Genomic DNA, 24545 nt, shown 5'->3' with positions numbered 1-24545 from the left:
AGAAAAAAAACTTGTTCAGCAGTATTTATAGTGTTGTAAAGAAACAGTTATTACCTAATTTTTCAAGTAGCTGCATTTCATTTTTATTCTCTTTTAGCTTTGGCCTCCTTCCCCCAGTCCCCAGTCCCCAGTCCCCATTTGAGAAGCTAAAACAAAGGAGAATGTAAGCACGGAAAAAAAATTGCTTAGTGAAAATATCTGATACAGGTAGAGCCTATTCCCACCTGGATATACTTCAAGCCAGACTGGACACAGTGGGTATGAAGATTTACCATAACAAACACTGGCAAACCAGGCTGAGATGAAACAAATCCACCATTACTCGGTATCCCTTATTCTTCCACTATACACTTCCCAGCCACGATGGGTTGATGTGGAGGGTGTGTGCATATGAAAAGAGTACACATCCACTGACCACTTGATGAGCACTCAAGAAACCAGATGCTCTGCAAAACTGTTTGGGGCTGGGATGCTTGAAAACTAGACTGACCTTTGAAATGGATGAGGAAGGTAACACCTGTAAGAGTGAAGTCTGGAAGCAGAAAATAAAACTCAGAAAAAGACCAAACAGAAGCCTGAAATGGACAGAAGCCCCAGAACAGCTGTAGAATTTATGAACAACACCAACTGATTTAATGAAGAAGAAAACGTCGTTTTAAATTGATCAAAAAAGGCTCTTACAACAGGCTTCTTGATTTGCATCAGAAAAACAGTGGAAAATCCAAGGATTTTGAACCAAAGATGAAATTAATCATATCCAGTGAATTCAAAGAAGTGGAAGAATGTTTCTGAGCACTCCCACAATACTTATGCTCAAAAATAGGGACAGCACTACTGGAACTCGAAACTCACGTGAAAACAAGAAATAGAGGAAAGACTGTAGAAAGAAAGAAGAGCTTGACACTTCAGGGTATTATGCCAACTATGTGAAAGAGAAGAAAAGGGAGATCATGAGGAAAAGGGAGGATCCTACATCTACAAGTACTTACAGTTTGATGGAGGGAGAGGAAGACTAAGCAATTGCTAAGGAGAGATGGACAGGCAACAGTTCCATTACATTAGTGGACAGCTAGCTACATCAGAACTTCAGAAACACATTTGAAACTGTATTCTAGAGAGAGGGTACAGATGAAGACAAGGAAAGGTATTTGGATTGTCTTAAAAGATAAAATATGTTAACCCTGTGCAGACTGAAATCTGCAGTATTAGCAAAGAAGTTCTTTTTATTGGCCCGATTTTTTCCTCTACCCCCCCTTCTTGTCCTTCTTCTTTCCTTCTTTCCTTCTTCCTTCTGAGTTACATTAAAGGGAAAAAAGGGAGACATAAGATTAGAAACACAAGTACCTAAAGCAAAGACCAAGAAAGGATTCACCATTCCTAAAAAGAGATAAAGATGACTAAGTTAAAAAAAAAGAAAGTCAAGTTTGGCTATGTATTTTTACCCCCTGTGATTCATAACTTTTATGCCTTCTAGCTTCCTGATAGTTGGAGCCGTTACGCTTGCTGTATGGAATTTTGTCTTGTAGGATGGGAGAACAGTGGATATGAAACTGACAACCCCTAAAAAGTTCTGGGTTTTCCTTAAATAAAAATGCCCAAAAACCCCTCAAAGTTCACATTCTACAAATGATCCCTAGCTACAGGGAACAATGCAACACTGACAGATGGGAAACACTAAGATAACACAACACAAAATTTGATTGGCAATTGTTGCATGAAAACTATGTCTTCTTAGCATGCCTTTCAGAATGAACATTGGTAATTATGGTAGGTCCAAATCAACCTTGATAATAATGTCAGCAGCAATTTGACAGCTCCTCTAATATTCCAAATGTATTTATTTTTTCTATCTTCTCCCAAAGAATACAAAATGAACTTGACTTTGCTTCAATCCCGAGGGACACTCCCTCTGAATCTCATGCATCTTTCATAGCTTGTAAAAAGACCAGTTCTGCATTATTCTAAATCCACATCCATCCTAATTAAGCAGTTCATTTAGCAGCTTCTTGGTAAACCTGTAACTGCATCAGCTAATTCTGTCCTTAGAGCCAATTGCCTATATGGCAGCACATCTGAGCAAATGCAAGAAAGCAATACGTTGTAATATTTAAGGAAACAAAAACTTACTTCCGAAGTTTGCCTTCAACCATCCATTTATCTCTCCTTAAGTTTGACATATAATCAATGTTTTTATCAATTTCACTGTCAAAGACAAAATAATCCGTTAACTGTGAACTTTCTTTTTCGGAGAACACATTTATGTACAGACACTTTGTCTTGGAGAATCATCTTGGGGAAAATGTTTTAAATAAAGGTAATTTCAAAGCTAGGAAAGTCCAATTCTGAACAGCTGTAGCTATGTCATGCAATTTTATTTACAGTGTCACATCAGCCTTCTTTCTGTAAGAAGCATATAATTCAAAGAACTTCACAATTCTTTCCACAGCTCTAATCCAGTGTTAAGCCTCCAGATGTATGGGACACAATGCCCAGCACTGAAAACAAAGTTATCCCTGGTACATCCATGGTCTTCTAACTAGGATCCAGGTGATCTACAAACTATAGTCACTTTTCACTACAGGACTTGAAGAACCAAAACACTACAGTAATGGTCTGCAAGCCCACACCTGAGACTACTATAGCAGTTTTCAGCCTTGGAAGATATGGAGCATCTCTTTCATTCTTGCCTTACACAATCTTGATTTAGTTTTGCACTACTGTACACCAAAAGCAGGAGAATTCAGCAAGTAACAAAGCAGCTCTCAAGTGATTAAAGACTTTACCACACTAATAAAGTGCATGTGGTGTAAACTCAGTAAATTAATTGCACATTGTTGGGTTTTCAAAAGTTGTTGAATGCATTTTTAATTTATCTTTAATATATGCTTTAATATATGCTATATATTTCTGACCACAAATGAAGCATACACCTGCTTGAATTACCACCATGCTAAATCAGGCTTGCCACCTCAGCTTTCGACACTAGGTACAAGTGTTTGGGCAAAAGATGCCTATAAAGAGGAAAAAAGGGAGACAGGAGTACTGCAGATACCTTCCACAACTCTGTTTCCTCAAACACCTAGCAAATTTCTTTGTAATCAGCCTTATCCATTCACCCCGCAACAGCTGTAGGAATTTTGGTGCAAGCTTTGAAAACAGACTTAAGGGACCAAACATAGAAAAGTTCTACTCTTTTATCAGCAGTCCATATAGCTGAGGAGCAGTAAGACAGCAAATTTCAGCTTTCATTGTGAGAACATCAAGAAGCCTTCTGTAACAGTGTATGCAGGACTTTCGAACTAGAACATATTGGTACTTTTATTTTCACAGACCTGTTTGGGAAAAGTCTTACCTTACTACACTTTTGCTGCAGGCTAGCTCATTGACAAGAAAAGCAAGAACTGATGCTTTCTGAGCTGGAGTATGTGCCTGGAAAGCTTTTGTCTTCAAGCTCTCTGTCAGCTCAGTTTGTCCACAGTGAGCCTCCATGAATATCTGCAGAATCTCGGACACGTTATCCCGATTGATACCAACATTCAGTAAGTGTTCCCCAAGAATAGTTTTGGCCTAAAATGAACAAATATGTTTCAAACACTCACATTTAAAGGGGGAAAAAAAAAATGGTTTTCTCTGCAGGCTGGATCATTGCCTGTAACACAGTGGAATGGGTTTGTTTGCATTTTCACATAAGGATTTAAAAAAGCATTTTCCTTTACTCAAATATAAATCTTGAAGAGAGCAACAGATTAGAAAGTTTTCACCTCTAAATCTGTAAGAACAGAGATTATGTTAATGAAATAGATTAAATGAATTAGAGGCATAGTCTAACTGGAACATGCTACATAGAGTTACAGAGCAGAAAAGAGCTATGTTGGCTTAAAAAACAAGGATAATGAGAAAGAGAATCATGAATGGAACAGTTTTGATAAAGTGACATTGAGAGCAGAATTTGGAGAAAAAAATGGCAAGATTCACTGAGTATAACATGAGGTTAAGAACGAAAGGGGGGCAAAACCAAAAAAGGTGTAAAAATACGTGGCCACAGATGTGATAATGCCCTACAAAAAATTCAAATCAAAAACCCTTGCACTCAGCACTGGTGAGGCTGCATCTCAAATACTGAGTTCAGTTTTGGACCCCTCGCTCCAAGAAGGGCATTGAGGGGTTGGAGTGTGTCCAGAGAAGGGCAACAAAGCTGGGGAAGTGTCTGGAAAGCAGGCCTTGCGAGAAGTGGCTAAGAGCTAGAGAGAAGAACTGGGAAAGAGAATAGAAAGCCAAATCGAAGGGGTGTCCAAGATGCATCATGAAGAACACACTGACAAAAATAGCATGTTTACTATGGATTCTTTTCTCGTTCTTACCTTGTATCCTGTAACAAGTCCTGGATCACAAACAGCTGCAGAGACAAGCTTTACAAGTAAGTCTTGTATTTCTCCCATGCTGTCCCCTATGTTTAGCAAGCCTTCTTGAAGAACACTCAGGGAAGGGACGTCCACATTCACGTCAAAGCCAAGAACTTTACCAAAGTTACGCAGGAACTGCACTACCATCAGACAATCTGAAAACGTGCTTCCATCCAAAACAAGGCCTGGGATGCGAGGCAACTCTGGCAAAGGCTGAAAAGCAAAGAACAACCATGGCAGAATCAGTAGCATATTTCAAAAGAAAACACTAGCTAGGGAAATGGGCTAGTAGGTCCATACAACCTAGTGTGACAAATGCTAGAAGGTGAAGGCTAAAGAGAAGCTGCCCCTGCACATCCCACACGGGAAATTCAATTTCAAGCTGAAGCACGCTTACCATTTCACATATTTGAGGAGGAGAGAGATTAATAATACTTATTTTTTGGCCAGAAGATGCTCTCTGGCTCTATTCTGAGCCAAACTTCAAAAGGTGGTTAAAAAATATTTGGAGGACACAGGGAGAGAAATTCTCTGGAAAGAAAGGGCTTGAACCTGAAGTATGTCAAGTCCTGATGGGCAAAAACTAGCACCACCAAAGAGTGGGAGAGTATGGTTCTTTCAGTGACAGCATAGAGTAGCTGCACATCTGAGAAAAGCTTTGTTTAGTGCCTGCATACTGAGACATGATGCATATTCCTGCTGTAAAAATAAATCAGAGTAATTGATTTTTTTTTTCCTTGTAAGCAATCAGGGAAGTGCTTTTTGGGAAGCAGGCCACTTTTACACAAAGTGCTTTTCATTAACTAAATGTATGCTACTTTAATGTCTGTAGTAACTTGTATTTTTATATATCTATCTACCTATATATATATATCTCAAATACTTATCCAATTATTTAGACTAAAATTTGAATGCTTTGGCAGTAGATGCAAGAAAAATGTTACTGCCACAATGGCAAGATAGAGAAACAAGAGGCAGGAAAATAAGTTTACACTGCTAGGGTTACCTTCTGGTCTGCTAAGCACATATCTTCATTAGGCTTCTTCAGCTCCTTGGCCATTTCTAATTCCAATCTTCGCTGCTCCAGCTTCCGTTCTTTGTTTAATCTTTTCTCGTCACGTTTCTCCTGCTTTAATCGCTCTTTTTCCTTATGTAGAATTAAAAAGGCCAGAAAATAAAACTCAAGTATTACAGTGGAACAACCTCAGAATTTGAAAAGCACTATTTATGTAATCTCAGTAACTAGCAGAGCAGTTAAGGAACCTACATTCAAATAAAGGGAAAGAGTAAACTAGAGAAATAGGGGGCGGAAATGGAACTGTGAGCAAATTGAGATTCACTTGTTTCTTTCCTGTCCACAGGGAAATGAGCAGCAAGTGTGTTTGGACTAACATTTCAGAAAGGTGAGTTCCCGCTGTAATCCTCCAGCAAAATTGAGACCTCTCCACTGGTTGTAAGAACAAGCTCTACTACAAAACCACTTTTACATTATCTTCAGCCCAGGGCAATTTCAATCTTTCATGCAATTCTATGGATAAGAGTACAATTGAACTGGTTAAAGGCCAGAATAGAATAGAATAAAATAGAACAGAAGAATAGAATTAGAGTAGAATAGAATTAGAGTAGAGTAGAATTAGAGTAGAGTAGAATTAGAGTAGAGTAGAATTAGAGTAGAGTAGAGTAGAGTAGAGTAGAGTAGAGTAGAGTAGAGTAGAGTAGAGTAGACCAGACCAGGTAGGAAAAGAACTTTGAGATCATCAAGACCAGGTTAATACTCACTTCTGCTTTTTTACGTGCTTCCATGGCTTTCATAAGCATCATATGTTGTCTCCTCCTTTCTCGTTCCTATTGAAGCAGGCAAGATTAGAATAAAACTCACCCACGTTTTCAAATAGGTAAAAAAAGCTGAGTAACAAATTTATAGCATTAATAGACAAGTCACAGTAAATACTAAATATAGGACAAGGATGGCCAAGTCTGTGCATGTTTTAGTTCAGGTTTAGAAAGCAAATACAAGAACAATCAAAAGCAAAAAGGTAAAGCAATGAACATGGAGACAGTGTAAAAAAGAAGCATACAGGTTTACTTATGGTCAGTTGTAATGCTCCTTCATAAGCTGGCAGAACAAAAAGCATAATGGTTGGCTGGAACAGGTCAGTTACCTTACATCTGCTATAATGGAACTTGCAATTTACTTCTTCAATAGCCAATTCAGCAGAAATTTTAACTGCTCATTTTCGAACTCTGAAAATATTAACGTTTTTGTAACCAAGTCACAAATTAGTATCATTGATTTTCTCAGCTCCAGATCAGTTTTAATTGAGCTAGTGGTGCTGCATATAGACATGCAATACCACCTGTATCAGAGTAGATCATGTCAGCAACATCAGATCATTAAGGAGCTGTATTCTAGAGTGCTAAGGATGTGTTTTCTGTCTTAAAAACTGAAGAGCAAATCTTGGCCCCAGTAAAGGCTAAGGGAATTTTATCATCCAATTCAGCAAAGCTGGAGCAGCAGCCGAACGTTTCACTGTTTACTTCTTATGTATTCACCACTGACTGAAAGCTAACTTCCTCAGGACCTTACAAACTTAGGGAAGGCATCACCTCGAGTTCTAAAACAGGCTGATTCAAATTGTACTGAAAACATCTGGACTCATTCCCAGTGAATGGGAGAAGGCTTCTGAAAGTGATCAAACTACTGCCTATCAATTTTGCATTCATCCATCCCTGATTTTAAACAGCAGTCCAATTTCTATCGGGAGATCAGCAACACAGATTTCTGGCTTAAAAAAAAACAACCTCATTTACTTATTGCCATGTTCAATTTATACACATGTTCTAGACATGGTGGTTTTTTTTTTCCTTAACAGACAAGACAAGCAGATGTATGCAATGCACTGTGCTGTAAAGCCATGCAGCAGTATGTAATATGACAGCAGCCAGTGCTACATTTTATGCATTGCTATGACAACCATATCACAACCAAATCACAATGCGGTGTTAGATGTACAAAAATAAACATACCCATACCATATCTAGTCTATGCCTCTCCAACTCCTGGTAGAAAGAGTTGGCACAACATTATGAAACAGAAATCACAAAGTCACAAAACCACTTTATAATCCCCCAAAAGATCCCAATACCAGAGCAAAGCAATAAATCATTAAGTGAAAGAAAATTTGTGCAGGAATCAAACCCAGAAATTTTAAAAGGGCCTGTTAAGAAGATTTGCCTCCCCACCACCCCACCATACAGCTGAAGTAGTTCACAACTTGCATTCTGTCTGGTCAACTGCACATCTACCAACCTGGTGTTTCAGAAGAACAGCTTGCTGCCTTCGCATCTCTTTTTCCTTAAACAAAAGAACAAATACGTATTTAAAATAGCCATCAAAATTTACTTACCCAGTAAGATGTGTGGTTTTACCACACTAACCCAGCACAGCTGAATTAAACTCTTAATTCTCTGCCCCCCCCCAAAAAAAAGTGAGCAGGGAGCACACAGTGTATAGAGTACTCCTGACAGCCAATCTACTGAGCTGGCAGGTCCATAAAATACACCCAGACTGCCAAAACAGTGACAGAAGTACAACCATAACTGTCTTTCCCAACCCTTGTAAGAGAGTTCTGTACTCTTGCATGCACACAGCCTAGAAAAGGCTATGCTTGTTGTGGATACTTTTTTTTTTTTTGATACAGTGTGCTTCCAAGAGTACAGTGAACAATGCTCCTTTCACAAGCATTTTGAGTTATGCAAACCAAGTGTCATGTGAGCAAAACTCATGGTAATGGCACACCAAAAAATACTGTCGCTGTCTCATGTGTGAATGTGTGTATCACATACACAGAAACTTCTCTGTGTGTTTTATGTCTTTATGTAAGCCCGGGCTGTGATCTTCACATGCTGTATCCACAGCTCCTTTAGCAAGGAATATTCTTCCAAATTTCCAGCTTTTCTACATCATCACACATTCCATGGCACAGGAACAGGCCATGAAAGCTGAGTTGCTGGGGAAGAAAGGGCCTGGCCAAACAAGAAGATTTGGTTGCTGCTTACTAAGAAAAAAAGAGAGTCTGTGGGCACTGGAAGAAGGGGCAGGACAGTTGGGAGGACTACAAGATTGTCATGAGGCTATGCGGGGAGGAAAGTAGAAGGGCCAAACCACAACTGGACATTGATGTGGCTTTAGCTGTTAAAACCCTTCTATAAATATATTAGCACCAAAAGAAGGACTAAGGAGAATTTCTGTACTCTGTTGGATGCAGAGCAGAACACAGTGGTCAAGGATGAGAAGGCTGAGGGACTAACTACCTTCAGTCTTTAGTAGTAAGACCAGTTGTTTGCTGGATACTCAGCCCCCTGAGCTGGAAAATAGGAATGGGGAGCAGAAAGAAGCCCCCATAATCCAAGAGAAGATTGTCAGTGACTTAGTGCACCACTTAAGACAAACACAAGTCTCTGAGGCTGGATGGCAAACTCTCAAGGGTACTGAGGAGCTGGTGGAAGTGCTGACCAAGCCACTTTCCACCATTTACACCAGCAGTTCTGGCTAACTGGGGAGGTTGACTGGAAACTGGCAAACATGAATACCAATCTACAACAAAGGCTAGAAGGAGGACCTAGGGAACTACAGGCCTGATAGTCCAACCTCAGAGGCAGGTAAGACTGTGAAGCAAGTCATCTTACTTGCATACAGCATGTGCAGGGCAACTATGTGTTCAGGCCCAGTCAGTATGGGTTCATGAAGGGCTTGATGAATCTGATCTCCTTCTATGACAAGGCGATCTGCTTAGTAGATGAGGGAAAGGCTGTGGACATTGTTTATTTGGACTTTAGTAAAGCATTTGACACCATGTTCCACAGCATCCTCCTGAAGAAACTGGCTGCCATAGCCTGGACGGGTGTACACTCTGCTGGATCAAACAGCTAGGCAGGGCTCAGTATTGGGGCCAGCCTTGTTTAACATATTTATTAATGATCTTGATGAGAGAATTAAGTAAACCTTCAGCATATTTGTAGATGGCAGTAAATTGGGCTGGAGTGTTGATCTGCTGGAGGGTAGGAAGGCTCTGCAGTGGGACCTGGACAAGCTGGATTGATGGGCCAAGGTCACTTTTATGAGGTTTAATGAGGCCAAATACCAGGTCCTGCTCTTGGGTCACAAGAGGTCACTTTTATGAGGTTTAATGAGGCCAACTGCTGGGTCCTGCTCTTGGGCCACAACAACCCCAAGCAATGCCACAAGGCTGGGGCAGAGTGGCTGAAACTGCCCAGCAGAAAAGGACCTGGGGGTGCTGGTTGACAGATAGCTGAACATGAGCCAGCAATTAACTGAGCTTGTTTAGTCTGAAGAAGAGGAGGTTGAGGCAAGACCTCATTGTTCTCTACAACTTCCTGAAAAGAGCTTGCACAGAGGTCTCTTCTCCATAGTAGGGAGGTGGTGGAGTCACCGTCATTGGAGGTTTTCAGGAGAAGACTTGATGGGGTGCTTGGTGCCATGGGTTAGTTGTTTAGGTGGTGTTGGATTGGTTGATGGGTTGGACGTGATGATCTTGAAGGTCTCTTCCAACCTGGTTTATTCTATGTTTATTCTATCAGATGATAGAATGAGAGGAAATGGCCTCAAATTGTGCCAGGGGAGGTTTAGGTTGGAGATTAGGAAAAATTTCTTTCCTGTGGTAGTGGTCAGGCATTGGAACAGGCTGCCCAGCAAGGTGGTGGAGTCACCACCATCCTTGATGGTGTTAAAGAAATATGTGGACATGGCACTTCAGGACATGGTTTAATGGCTATGGTGGTGTTGGGTCAACTTGATCTTAGAGGTCTTTTCGAAACAGAACAATTCTATTATTCTATGATTGTGCACAATAACACAGTTCTCGATTTGGAGCTTCTCTAAACTAACCTTTATTCGTTTTTCGGCCTCCAATAATTTGGCATTTGCTGCTTCTTCCTTCTTTTTCTTTTTAGCCTGTGCATGCAAAACAGGTCACACAACAACACCATCACAACTTGAAAACAGTCTGACTAAAAACAAAGTTACATGCCTTTAAAAGTTCAAAACATCATCACACACTATTTACACTGCAAGAGGTTTCTTCCCCAATGCAGCTTGCATAATCAGTCGATCAATAATTTATTTGCTAAAAAATAAAAGCCAGAATTTCAAATCCCACTCACACTGGCTTCACCTGGCTACTACAACCAAGAAGGTAAGTATATAGAGAAACAATGCAACATGGAAGGCAGAAAGATTACCATTGATTTTCCCCTGAATGGAGGCTTGAAAACCAGCCATCTACCTTTGCTAGATCACTAGCAGTACAGCACACTCTGGCAGATGTATAAACTTAGTGCCTTAATTCTACTGCACTTCACACAGCGCGCAGTGTGACACTGCTGCAACATCCTACCGCTGCAGACTTGTTTTCTAGCACAGGAATAGTGATGACATTACCTTTAACAAATACAAGACTAACAATAGGAAGGCAGGAATTTAACTGAACAAGACTTAGCTCACAGCTAATATGTTTTAGGAAAAATATTTTAAAGCAAGTTTTTGAACCAGCCTTTGGTAGCCCAGGTTGTTAGGTATGTAACTGCGAACAGCTCTAACTGCAGGTGTGACTACTAAAACACAACAGCCTTCCTTTAAGAGGGCAACACAAAAAATTACATTAGATTCTTTATTTTTACCTCTAAAATTTGCTGAGCTCGAAGTTCTTTCTCCATTCTGATTTGCTGAATTCGCTTAATTTTTTCCTACAAGGCAAAGAAAGTTATTTCTTAAAAAAACCCCAAGCAATAGTGAGGAATTAATTTTACTTTTCCATTTAAAATAGTTATCAAGTCTGTACATATCACAGTATAACTAACTAAGGTTGGAAGAGACCCCAAGGATCATCGAGTCCAACCTGTCTCCACAGACCTCATAAATAGACCATGGCACCAAGTGCCACGTCCAATCTCCTCTTGAACACCTCCAGGGACAGTGACTCCACCACCTCCCTGGGCATATATCCTGTGGTTACTGAGCCTAGAAGCCCATTGTAGTTATTGTTCCCACACGACAATCTATGTTCAGAATTGGTATGTATGTTCAGAGGTGGTGGAGTCACCATCATTGGAGGTGTTCAGGAGGAGCCTTGATGGGGTGCTTGGTGCCATGGTTTAGTTGATTAGGTGGTGTTGGATTGGTTGATGGGTTGGACTCGATGATCTTGAAGGCCTCTTCCAACCTGCTTTATTCTATTCTAATTCCTTGTTAGAAGATTAGATGATGTTTGGTATAGTCCTGAAGGAACCTCAGTTATGCACAGGTGCTTTAACTCTCAACTTTTGGGTTTGGGTTGGGGTTTTTTAACAAATATTTACAGAATTTCACGGAAACTTCAGTAAAAGTTTCTGTCACAAATAAAAGGTATTGGTTTAAGTAGTAAACACTCATCTTTCAATTTCCATATCTCCCTTTAATTTAAGCCTCCACAAATGCTGTTGTAATATAAGAACATTGAACATAAAACAGTTGGAGAGTATTTAGACCTTCTTTTTTCGAAATAATGAAATGTATCTGTACTATGCATACACACTAATTCCACAGGAGTACAGGTTCAGCTGGACTACCTTTTCCTACTTTTAGGAGGTTCTATGTATTTTTTTCTCTGATGTTGTAAGAGGGTAAAAACCTAAAGCAATAATGATACTGAATAGAAAAAAAATGGTCTTTTCACTGAAAGCTAAAATGCTGTCTTTTGACCACTACCAAAGTATTCCATTTCTGTACTTTGCCAAAATCATGCCAATACCCAATCATGCAATTGTAACTTTTGATGCAAATTATTCCCTTTACAAAATTTTCAGATTCTCAACATGCAGAATTTTTTACTCATTTATTAAAATCTGTTGTTAAAATGTTATTCTCTTACTGATACCAGCCATCCATTAGCTATGTTTGGTGACTTAAATCAGCACAGACAAAAATGGTTGTGTCCTGACAACATAAAAATGTTTAGAATTTTAAGCAATATATACTGTGCACTCTTTAAAGCCAGATTTACATTCACTTTGTAATCAGCATACCTTGTTTACTAAGCAAGTGTAATACCTCTAAATCAATAATTCAAAACATTGTTCACGAGTTGCCAATCACACGAGGTTTACCTGCTGCTTCATTATCTTTATCTGCTCCTTCTGCTTTCGCTTTTCTTCAGCTGCCATAATAGCTAACAAACAGAAGGAAAGAAAAAATAAATACCAGCAGACCATGACAAGAGACAGCAAACTTTTCATCACTGCTTTTCAAAACAGTCTGCTAGCATACACAAGCTTCCACAAGTTACACTCACCTTGCTGTTTTTTTGCTTCTTTAGCAGCTCGAGCTTGTTCCTGCTTCTGGAGTTTTCTCAGTAGCTTTATTTGTGCTGCTTGCCTAGCTATTTCTGTTACAACAAGAAAATATTAAGCTCATCAAAACAATAAAGACACAGCTCATATTGCAGACCTTTGGGGGAGGTAAAAATAGAGAAAGCAGTGGGTTTGTTCTGCACACATTTGTCTTGACAACATTTAACAGTGAACTGCTTTTAACAATATCTGATGTATTAGTAACTACATCAACAGCAAAAGTGCACACAAATAATATCTATATATAAGAAAACACTATCTCTGCAGGAAAAAGACATCTATTAGGTGATAGCATCAAGCCTCATAATGCTGCCTGATTTCTTCTTTCCTTTTAAAGCAGAAAACATTTGGCTCAAATTACTCTTTTCCTTGTTAGTCACCTCATGTCATTTTCTATTCCTTTCTCAGCAATGCAGTAAGAGCACACATACGCGGGTCACACTTTACTGTGGCTACCTACAGCCAGCCACTCTTCCTGAAGCATTCTACTGCTTTAAGAGAGAACAGTTATGAAACGTGGATGAATTCTGCATGGACACACTGATGTAAGACAACTGCAAGGAAGACTTTACGAAGGTTGAATTCAGCTTCCTTTGTGAAGTACTGAGGTTCAGGACCAATTTGATAGCATTCTCCAAAATACTGCCAGCTGCTTGTGCAATGACCAAAACACAGGCAGACATATGGAAAAATCCATGCATAGATAAGATGATGCTGTAGATAGCAAGGGCCCTGTAAATTGGTACACTACAAGAAGAAGGGGAAACCACACAAAAAAAGAAGTTACACCTTAACTGAAACAGAACCAGTAGCTGGAAATTAAAATTGCTATTATAGAGAATTTAAAGGACAGATGGGAAACAAACACCAATGCTGCAAACAACTGGGAGAAGTCAAACTGCCCACGTTTCCATTCAACTAGTATGTGCTGTATTGAGCAATGTTTAAGGCCTTCTAAATCAACCCAAAAATAGCCAAAAGTTTCCAAGTTTTCAGTTTCCAGCTCTAATGTTTGAGACGATCCAGGGAAAAATAAACCATCTGATAATTTTTGCCAGTTGAAAAAAATACAGCAGTGGTAACCAAGATTAGTGTATGCCTGCTTTTTAACGTTTTAGACATCTAAATGGAAGTAACTACCAAGCAAGATCTTACACATGCTTCATCCTCCAAATCACAAACATAATTACTGATCTTGAAGAAGCCAAAACCTTCAAAAAAAGCATGTCCCAAATCTCCAAAATAAAATGTACATTAGCATCCCAGTGAAACACATTGCTCCTCAATACAAAAAACAGCCTCTGTTCATGAAACATGCTTCTTACCTTGAGCCTGGAGCTTTCTCAGAAGCTTTGCGTCAGTGCTGTCTAGAAACTCAGTGCTACCAACATTCGGAGGCCGGCCTTTGCGTCGCCTCATTCTTGACTCCTCTCTAGAGTGTTGTCTGTCTGGATTTGGTGGTCGTCCTCTACGCCCTTCCATAGCTCTGATACGGGGAATGACTTCCTCTTCCTTCAGAAGACACCACTGCATACCCTTTTAATTGACACATGTCACAGGTATTACAAACAAGATTTAAAAACAAGATAAATCAAAACTAAGACACTGGAGAACACGAACAGCAAGAGGGGTTCTTCTAAAGTAAGTTATACATGTAAAATACACAACAGCTGTGAGGTACTATTTGGGTACTACGACGCTTCCATGATGCCCAAAAGCTGTATGTTGAGAGTTTATCACTACAAACTTCTATAAATTCTACCACCCATGCAAGACCCTGAAGACTATTCAATGATGACACGCAGACATCACCTAATACTGTGTTACTTTTAATGCTTTCTGACTACTTATAGCTCAACTGCTCTTACAAGGCAAAATAAAGTCTTCCTTATTACGTAAACTCAAAAACAACTACTTTGCTTTCACATCATCCACTGTGCAATGTGAATGAAGGAATGAGCCAAGCTGCAAATCACTGTCTTCCAATTCAATGTTTACAGACATTGTGACATACAAAAGAAGCAAATGCAGTAGCATATTTTCACATACTGCCTTCTGGGATGGCGCAGATTTCAACAACTGAGTTGAAAAAACACAAACTCATTTTAATCCTCAAGTTTCATATAGCACAATTTAGTTCTCCCTTCATCTACTGCAAGAAAATTAATGAGTGTCAGCTTGAAGGAATTGAAAGTTTGTAACTTTAAACAATCCATCTACCTGAACTAAAAGGTTGCCTACTGTCTCTAACTAAACCAATCATCCAGCAATACATTCAATCCCTTCACTACTACCACTATTTTTTTTTGGTAGAATCTCAAAAACAAATACTGAAACAGTTTCCAATAACAACATCCAAGTTGGCCTTCACATAGAAATGGCTTTACTTTAACTGATGAAAAGCAGAACTTATTGCATCTCCTGAGCAGAATAGGAGTATGGTCCATCTGATCCTGTTTGACTGAATTTCAAAGTGGTCATGTCATTTGCCATTTCCCCAAGCTTTTGAAAAATGCAAGGTGAAAAAGTCTAAGTGAAGTATCCTTCAGAACCACTCTACAATTTGCCTTTGAGAGGTTTGTAAAAGATTTTGAAAGTGTCTGCTAGAGCAAGGATGAAAGTTGGTAACTTACAAAACACATTCAGTATCTGTACAGAAAAAAAATACATTTGCATTACCAAAGTTTTCACATTTATATGTACATCAATACTGACATCAAATCTGCTGCATCATAAACAATATTTTTATTTGCTTATTCTGGTCATTCTTCACAGCCACAAATGTTTAATACAAGAATTGACAAAATAAATGGCATTTTGCTAATGCAACTGAAATTCAGATTCCAAGGAAGCTATTGGTATCCACAGATACCTTTTTAAGCCTGAGTCACTCCCAGTTAAGACCATCCCAAGAATACAACTCCACTTAGAGACATACCAAAGAGCTTTGTTATTCACCGAGTTCCTAAAACCAAGCTGTTCAGAATTGTGACCGTATCACCATGTGTACAATGTATCACTAAGGACTTTTTCATCCACAACAGTCACCCCTACCACTTTAACAAGTTAATCTGTTTTGTCTCTCAGAATACTATTTAGGTATTTACACTTTCCTTTCATTGTCTTATATCCAACTTAAAATTTATCCCAGGTTGATTCCATTGAGCAATGTAAGCTAGACTCAACATTAGACTTAGCACCTACACCAACCCTTGACCTAGGAAATTTTATTCCACAAACTGCAAGTGCCAGGGGGAAAGAAAAGAAAAAGCAGGCAAAATAAAATTCAGAGCAAAGGAGAAGCAGCCACAGTTTGAAAGGTATCTTAGATCCTGCGATGGAGATGGCTCTTGTTCTGTATTTTTATTATGGTTAATGACCCAAACAAATATGCGTTAAAAATAGAGGTCTACAAGATCAGTGTCACAGAGACCATGGATGTACATAACAGAAAAGAGGAGGCTCTGTGGAGACATTATTGTTGCCTTCCAGTATCTTAAGAGGGCCTACAAGAAAGTTGGTGAGGGATTTTTTAGGGTGTCAGGTAATGATAGGACTGGGGGGAATGGAACAAAAATAAAAATGGGTAGATTCAGATTAGATGTTAGGAAGAAGGCTGGTGAGACGCTGGAACAGGTTGCCCAGGGAGGTGGTAGAAGCCTCATCCCTGAGGTTTTTAAGGCCAGGCTGGATGTGGCTGTGAGCAGCCTGGTGCAGTGTGAGGTGTCCCTGCCCATGGCAGCGGGGTTGGAACTGGCTGATCCTTGAGGTCCCTTCCAACCCTAACAATTCTGTGATTACATTTTCATAATTCCTCCAAAAAGAGAAACTAGAGGCCATCATAGGAAGCCTTTAAAAGGTTCAATATGTTTCAAGGACCGGGGGGAAGACTGTTCAATGTCCCGCCAAAGGCCAAGTGGATGCGACACGTTTCCACAAGTTTAAGAGAAGACAGAACCAGCCCAGAACAGATCCATTAATGCTTAAGCAGGTGTGACTCAACTATCTGTATTTTCTGCTCGTGCATGTTTTAAAACCTGTCCCAAAATACATTTCTGCTAAAAGAATGTACAATCTGATACTCTGTGGATTTTCAACACTGCAAAGAAAAAATACAGGAAGCTGACAGAATTATATGACCATGAAAGGGAACCATGAAAGGCTATACAGAATAATGAAAATTTAAAAACAAAACAAAAAAGCAGAAATACAATTCCTGAAATTACCTCCAGACACCCATGAAGAAATCATTATCACCTATTGTTTTGAAGTTGGATGAAAGGGTACAAATTCTCTTCATGAAGGATCAGTATCAATCTGTTTTACTAAGTCCATATCATCAGTCTGAGTGTAACTCTGCTGTTTGCATGATAATATTTTGTTTTGAAATCTCACACATAAAATGCAAATACTTTTTTAGCACACCTGGAAGAGCAGTCCTCAGTCCCATTGGGCAAGAAAACATCTCCTTTGTCTAACCAAATCTCAAAGGAACCTAGCACAAACTATACGAGTGGAAACCACATTGAGGTGTATGTACATCAGCTTAATATTCACATTGCTGGTGCTGCCAACAGAAACCTGCCCTTCCCAACACCTTCATTCTGAAGTTTTACAGTACAAAAGGACAAAATCTGCAAACATCTCATGAACTAAAAGGAGAATAAAAATAGACTAGGGAAAGGGTAAGACTAATGAGTATGAGCAACAGACACAAGAAAGTTAAGAGGGTAAAATAAGAGCAGATTTCCTCATACTGAGTAATGTTCACCATGTAAGGAATTATTTCAATTCCTTACAATTCCTTCAATCCAGTTATGTAAGGAAATTCACAACTACATGGACTTGTAATTGTTTTATGAAGGCCAAACATGAAGAAGGTTTAGCAAGGTTTTAGCCTGCAAGCCAGGAATCAGGAAGCATATCCTAGAAGTAGCTGCTTCCCATGAACTCTGTCTTTATTGCTTTCAGATTGATAGCATGTTAATGTTACACACTCCTACAGGGTATCCCAAGGACCTAAGTCTTAACCAGATCCTGAACTCCAGGCTGCCCAGAGCATGATGTTTGTCCCCATCCCCACAGTAACACACTCAGGATACTTATCTTTTAAAAACATGAAACACATTCACTGACATAAGCCCAAAAACTTTCGTGCACATCCTGAAGCGATGAGAACGTGACCAAAATTCAGTAACACAATAGGGCACAAATGCAGCATTACTTCCCTTAAAATTCTAACTTTATTCATCCTTGTGTGGTTTATCTACACAAAGTCTAAGAGTTCTATCACTGTAAAGCACAAATGCTATAAACTCAGCATTCCTTCCAGTAAAAACTTCACACTTCAGGAAGTGCTGACAGTATTCTCAATACAAGAAACACTTCTACTTAAATATGTCTTTTATATGTCTTATGCATACGAATACATGAAGAGAGTGTGATTTAACACATACACATAAATCACTATTAATACTATGTTTATACAGTAAAGGAAGAAATGAAGCTTTATTCAGAAATATCTGGTCAGATAAAATATGTAGCTCAGAGTTCTTTGTTATGAGACAAATCCATGGCCAGACTGATCGTAAGGCTTGTTGAACTCCTGCAGCCTCCTGATGAAATCACCGAGAGGAACAGTTTCCAACACAGCCCAGGATCAAGCTCTGGGCATCTCAGTATTGCTACTATTAAGAAACACACACCATGTTTAGAAAGAATTAGCTAAAAACCAGCAATGCTTCAGATTTTAGCAAAAACTATTTCACCTAAATTTAAGTTAATGCTCCTTGGATCAAAGACTTTACTTTTTAAAAAGCGGATACCTGCGGTCCATCTCTGGCTTCATAGAAGTCACCCACTCCTATTTTTGCACTGAAGCTGAAATTGTCCCTTGAGATATCCATTATTCCATTTCTGCTGAGATACTGAAAAAATCACATATTTTTCCACTTCAGCTTGTAAATAATTACAACCTAGCTTTGATGTACAGCTAACTTAGTGAGTGTAATGCTTTGCATATTCTATCAAGGGATATGCATTTACAGTAACAGGCTGAGATACATTACGCCTCACATCACAGGATATTTCCAAATAAGTATCTTTATTGAAGGGGGGAAAAAAAAGGTAATTTTAATTGCAAGCATGCTCAGTAGCATTAGAACACAGAAGTCAGAAAACAGGAATGTACCTTTACTACTTCAGGATACTGTCTCAGCTTCTTCCCACAAGGTGCAAAATACGCTACTTCTCCTTGAAGGCGGCCGCCGAAGTTTCTTATTCGGGTTTCCCTTTGCCAGCTAGGGTAGCATGAAATAGTTGCACACAAAAATACACTTTTTAAAACACAAGTAATCAATATCAATTGAAGATTTTTACATGAAAGTAAAAGGGCACATACCAAAAAAGCGTGACAAGAGCTTTCTAAATCAAATAGGCAAACACAGAGTGGAGTATTCTGGAGACTGTCCAAACTCTGGCTAGTCACGGATTTATTGGTATCGGGCTACTTACACATCGCCAGATTTTAAACAGCTTAGAACTATATTTCAGGGAGTTATATGGAGTCTGCACTGGCTCAGATGTAACCATCAGAATTAATTTCCAGTGGCAAAACTGCTAAGAAACAGGTCATGATTGCAAAACAGCAAATTCAGTGCACAAAAATTACCACACAAGATATGCTGGCATTTTAAAATAGATAGTTGGAAATCTGTACCGCTGAAGCCCTTTCCTTGTTATTCAGCCTCAAACAATTTTAAGCTGTTTCTTTACTGAGTGACTTTTGGAAGTACTGCCCCCCTCTAAGGAACGTCAGGCACGCATATACACATCACCTACCCGTACTCAAGAGGCACACGCAGCTCCCGTTCATCTGCTACTCTTCGTCTTTTTGAAATACCTAAGAGAGAATTTCTTATTAACACCTAAGAGAATTCACAAAATTAAAACAATGTATTCCTAAAATACACTTTTTATCCTTACATCCCCAAAAGACAAATCCTTTCTATATTCTAGCCATCACATACCTCAAGCGCCAAGAAAATTAATGTAACTATACTCTTTCTGAAATACATTTTCCTTTCAGCTTCCTTTAACCTCTTCTTCTAAAACAGTCTCTTCAGTAACTACCAACAGGAAAAGAGGAAATGGCCTCAACTTGTGGCAGGTGAGGTTTAGGTTGGACATAAGGAATAATTTCTTTCCTGAAAGAGTGGTCAGGCATTGGAACAGGCTGCCCAGGGAGGTTGCAGAATCATGGTCCCTGGAGGCATTAAAAAAAATAATGTGTAGGTTTGGTGCTTGGGGACATGGTATAGTGGGCATGGTGATGTTGGGCTGATGGTTGGACTTGATAATCTTGTCCAAATACAAATGCACTGAAAAAAAGGAGTTGCCCAGTGAAACACAGATACAGTGTCAGATTAGCTGTAGCTAAAATGGACACAAAACTATTTTAATTCTATTATGGTGATTCTTATTAGGAAACCGTACTACACATAAAACAAGGACACAAAACTGAATGATTCTACCTCCCACCTCTGAGAATGGATGAAATCTGCTATGAGCCTTTTCTCAAAGCAACAGAAATCAAAACAAATTTCTCAGGGAAAAAAAAATAACCTCAACAACCTGGATTACTCCTAATGCATGGGAAATCTTCTGCAAATTGTGTAATGAAGAGGCCTGTTTCTGGGAAAAATATGAAGCTGCTCACATTACACTACTTCAAAGGTAATGCCCCTGATGACATGGAATGAAATTCCTATTCCACTGAATCCCAAGATGAAAACCAATTTATGAGTGGATGTCCCCATTTAAAAATCTCCTTACTTGCATCTTAATTAAATATCAAGTCTCTAGCTCAAGGTAGCAAATATGCAATTTCATTTAATTGTCACCATGCAGATTGAGAGGTGTCATTTCCAAAAACGCATTCTTTTCTGCAGCAGCAGTAACTCCTAAATCTTAGTCAGCAAATGAAGGATTATAAACACTATATAGCAGTAGGCAAATGCCAAATGTACATTTCATGAACTTTAAAAAAAAATAATTCCATGCACATAATCCATAAATCCTACTGAGAATTTTTTGCAGAATAATGAATAGCTATATTTTAACTAAATACAGCTATGAAATTTGTTCAGGGAGGGGTAGAAATAGAAGGCTCAGAATGCAAACTATATTGCATAGAAATGAGAAATAAGTAACCAATTTAGAATAAAATGCTAAATAATAAAGACTAAATAATTAAGATTTTTAGCACAATAAATATCAACTCTGGCTATTTCATCCTACCTTCTCTCAACTAATTATGTGAGCTAAAATGTCCTGGACTAAGTGTAATGATCAGGTCTCCAGAACTTGCAATTCTGTTGCCTTAATTTTCATGTCTGCTGCAAACACCTGTGAATACATCCCAGGACAGCCCACACTGGAAGAGACCTCAAAAGATCACCTGCTCCAGCCTTTCATGGGAGAGGGTGCTAGAGATTATCATCTATGTTTTATGTCCAACCACATCTTGAAATCCTCTAGTGACAGGGACTCTACCACATCCCTGTGGAGGTGGTTCCAACTGAATGCTTGTTCTTATTGTAAAACATGTCTCTCTTTTGTCAAGGTTATTTGATACCAGTGTCTAAACTACCTCTGTAACAACATATACAGCACATGCCAGGTAGATGTTACATTGTACTATAAGAAAAGACATTTAGATACCACAGTGTGTACTCGGTGTAAGAGTAGATGGTGCTGTTCCAAGAAAAACTGCAGGCTGGGACTCAGGACATAAGGCAGCTGGCGCAGAGCTTGGGGTCTTTGCTACTTGTAGGTTTAGTGGGGTGGAATGAGCTGCAAGACCGATGGAAGAGCTCTTCACAGAGGATGAAGTTTTATTCAGTTTCAGTGGAGTTTTTTCTCCCTCAGTGTCTGTATCAGATTCATCTTGATCTTTATCATCCTCATCATCTTCATCCTCAGACCCTTCTGTATCTGACTCAGAATTACTGTCAGACTCTGTTTAAAAAAACAAAGGGTGGCAAAAGGCATATTATGACTTTACAACTAATAGCAAATACATTTAAGTTCTAGCACTCACAAAGTCTTCTGTCTTATTAAGCTTTTCTAACTTCATTTTTTAAAAATACTATCTCTGGAGCACATATAGAAGGTTATAATTAGCTATCTAAACTTTAAAATTAACTACAAGCATGACAGCATAAAGTAATTCTGCATGATAACGCACTGTTCTTTCAGATGGAATTCTTTGGTTTTCCAGGAGGAGAGACAGAAGCTGCAGTATTTTAAAAGATTGTTTACCCCAGCTAGAATGAGACACAGCCAGGACATCCCTCTTAAGCCAGGCAGCAGCTGAACACTGCCACAGGAAGGGCACCTCACAAATTATGAAATCTAGCTTGAACACAAAGCAGGCAATGGAACTGGGTACAGACTGAGAGGTGACAGAATTGGCAGTGTGGCAGCCTGGGCAAAGGAAGACCTAAAGGGTAGACAGGATAAAGAACAGAAAAAGAAGGTTTGTACAAGGTGTGCAGATGGGAGAGTAAAGAGAATGATGAAGTTGGAGCTGAACCTAAGGGATATCAGCACACAGCGGAGAAAGAAATGACTGTGAACACAATCTACTCTTCAAAACAGGTCTTGCCTTTCTGAATTGCTTAAGAACCTTTAAAATAGTAATCTGAACACTGCATCCCTTACAACTGTGCTGGCATTTTCCTCTAATCTTGTTCATTGACTACCATGCTCCCGAACAAAGCCTAGAAATGTGCTTTCCTTGCCACTTTTGACAACTTGAAGGCTTTTGTTTATTCCCTCTCTAATCACAGATGCAAGTTTTGCAGGTGAGCTCTTCCTTCCAGAATAATTAACCATCAAACAGCCTATTCCCTCCATCCCCCTCCTGAGCACCTCATAACATAAGCAATACATGAGCTGCAGCCTGTGTGACTGATCTGGCAGGTAGGTCTCCAATGGCCTTCCTAGAAGGCTGTGGAGCCATCCTACTAGGACAGCTGAAAGAATACCTGCCATATGCCCAAGTATTAGAATACCCAAAACATGTTTCTGGGTACGACACAGCGGAGGACTGGAAGCTACATGCTGCTATCCAGGATATCTGTAGGATGTTGTGTAGGCTGCATGGGAAACACACATTTTCAACACTAAAAATATTCTGCTTTTTCTATTAAAAAGATTAAACCACCTGATTGGCTATCATCAGAATCATCATCTTCATCATCCTCATCTTCATCTTCGTCGTCGTCGTCATCATCATTTGAGTCATCAGAGTCTTTACTGCTGGGGGCGTCCGAGTCTACCCCTCTGAACTGCTCCACCACCAGTTTTGCAGAGGGAAGGCGGTGGTGTGTTTTCGCTGCATTTACTGCATTATTGCTGGTTGGTTTCTCCTTTCCTGAACTGGGTAACACAGGAGAGGTAGAGGCCATAACAGGTGTCCGGTTACCAGCTGGCTTTTTCCCACAGGCGCTCAAGTTTACTGGCAAAGAAAAGGGGGTGCTACTAGAAATGGCTACACTTTCATTGATCTTGGTCTGGGGTTTCAGTTTCGTGGTAAGTGCAAGAGGTGCCTCCTGGATGACACTCTGAATAACTCCATTGGGTTGGTGATTACCTAAAAGTGCATTTGTCAGGAATGGATTAGAATGGTTGTTTTCCAAGGATGTGAGTTTTTGATGAGCTGGTGAACTAGATGTCGGTTTGGGGCTTGACAGAGCTGCAATAACCTTCTTCAGGTTCTTGGATGAGTCCTGCTTCTTTAGCTGTGCTGCTGGGAATGTCTGTTTGTATTGTTCCTAAAGAAGTAAGAAGACAGAGGAATAAACCAGGGATTTGAAAAAAACTTTTAAAAGAAGTATTCAGGCAGGTGAACAGTGTGAAATCTTAAACATCTGCTAAGCTATTTTTACCAGGGTACAAGTAGCACTAGCTACAGCAGAAGACATCAGCCACTACAAGTCTCTCATGATTTTCACTGCAAATCAAGCTGGAAAAGACAAACCAAACTCAAGATAAAAGTGATCTAAATTATGTAGGGAAGCTTTTTCACTCCAGATAATGATTTTCATAGAGGTATTAAGCATCTTGAAAAATGACATTTTTAACAAGAGATTAGTCTTATACAGTGGCACAGGATAAAAACCTGCTTTCACTCATACAACCTATGTCAAAATCTCATTACTGAACGTAAAGCCAGCTTTAATAATGTGTTCATTTCAAAGCACGAGGAAAATACAAACCACTAATGGCTGCAACAGTAGCAGAAAACCAAGAGGAGGCTCTTGGCACAGAAAACAGAAAAAAGCATTTCTCAGAAGCAGGGTGATAGGCCAAGTTTCTAACTCTGAAAAAGTAGCACTTGGAGGGTCTTCAGGTAAAACTTAATCAATGGTGGCTCACTTAAAGCTTACACCATCTTTAATCCTAAAGCTCTTCCAGGAAAAAGAAAATAGATCATCTCTGATGGAAAAACAATATCAGAATGGATAAATCAATGCTGAAATACTAAATAAAATACAAAATATTCTTGAAGTTGCTCACATTCAAAAAAGAAATGATGAAAACTTATCCTGTGGTTTCCAGCGAATGTTTTGAAGAACTCTTAGCCCTAAATGGGTGATGCATCGTCAGCTAAAGACTCAAAACCTAAGTGTGACAGCAGATGCCTCTTCCAATGGCAAAGGTGGATGTTTC

At 39.3% G+C, this 24545-nt stretch overlaps 1 protein-coding gene across 15 annotated transcripts in view; it reads right to left on the bottom strand.

Moving 5' to 3' along the window:
- The window catches only part of BAZ2B (bromodomain adjacent to zinc finger domain 2B), a 127259-nt gene that overhangs the window by 22588 nt on the left and 80126 nt on the right, over positions 1 to 24545 (bottom strand). For 5 of the 15 annotated variants that reach the window (XM_054177310.1, XM_054177259.1, XM_054177242.1 and 2 more), the window contains 17 exons: positions 23038 to 23647; positions 21531 to 21827; positions 19650 to 19710; positions 19000 to 19108; positions 18635 to 18736; positions 14135 to 14345; positions 12752 to 12844; positions 12567 to 12628; positions 11103 to 11168; positions 10312 to 10377; positions 7714 to 7758; positions 7431 to 7463; positions 6183 to 6248; positions 5410 to 5550; positions 4362 to 4616; positions 3353 to 3567; positions 2128 to 2202 (listed from right to left, as the gene is read on the bottom strand). In XM_054177310.1, the coding sequence (XP_054033285.1) occupies positions 2128 to 2202; positions 3353 to 3567; positions 4362 to 4616; positions 5410 to 5550; positions 6183 to 6248; positions 7431 to 7463; positions 7714 to 7758; positions 10312 to 10377; positions 11103 to 11168; positions 12567 to 12628; positions 12752 to 12844; positions 14135 to 14345; positions 18635 to 18736; positions 19000 to 19108; positions 19650 to 19710; positions 21531 to 21827; positions 23038 to 23647 (2507 nt within the window). The remainder of the gene's footprint in view (positions 1 to 2127; positions 2203 to 3352; positions 3568 to 4361; positions 4617 to 5409; positions 5551 to 6182; positions 6249 to 7430; positions 7464 to 7713; positions 7759 to 10311; positions 10378 to 11102; positions 11169 to 12566; positions 12629 to 12751; positions 12845 to 14134; positions 14346 to 18634; positions 18737 to 18999; positions 19109 to 19649; positions 19711 to 21530; positions 21828 to 23037; positions 23648 to 24545) is intronic. The other 10 variants (XM_054177267.1, XM_054177273.1, XM_054177325.1 and 7 more) reach the window with 7 other exon arrangements.

This window comes from Dryobates pubescens, chromosome 2 (assembly GCF_014839835.1).
Source record: "Dryobates pubescens isolate bDryPub1 chromosome 2, bDryPub1.pri, whole genome shotgun sequence".
Classification (NCBI taxonomy): domain Eukaryota; kingdom Metazoa; phylum Chordata; class Aves; order Piciformes; family Picidae; genus Dryobates; species Dryobates pubescens.
This window is presented reverse-complemented; position numbering and strand designations above follow the sequence as displayed.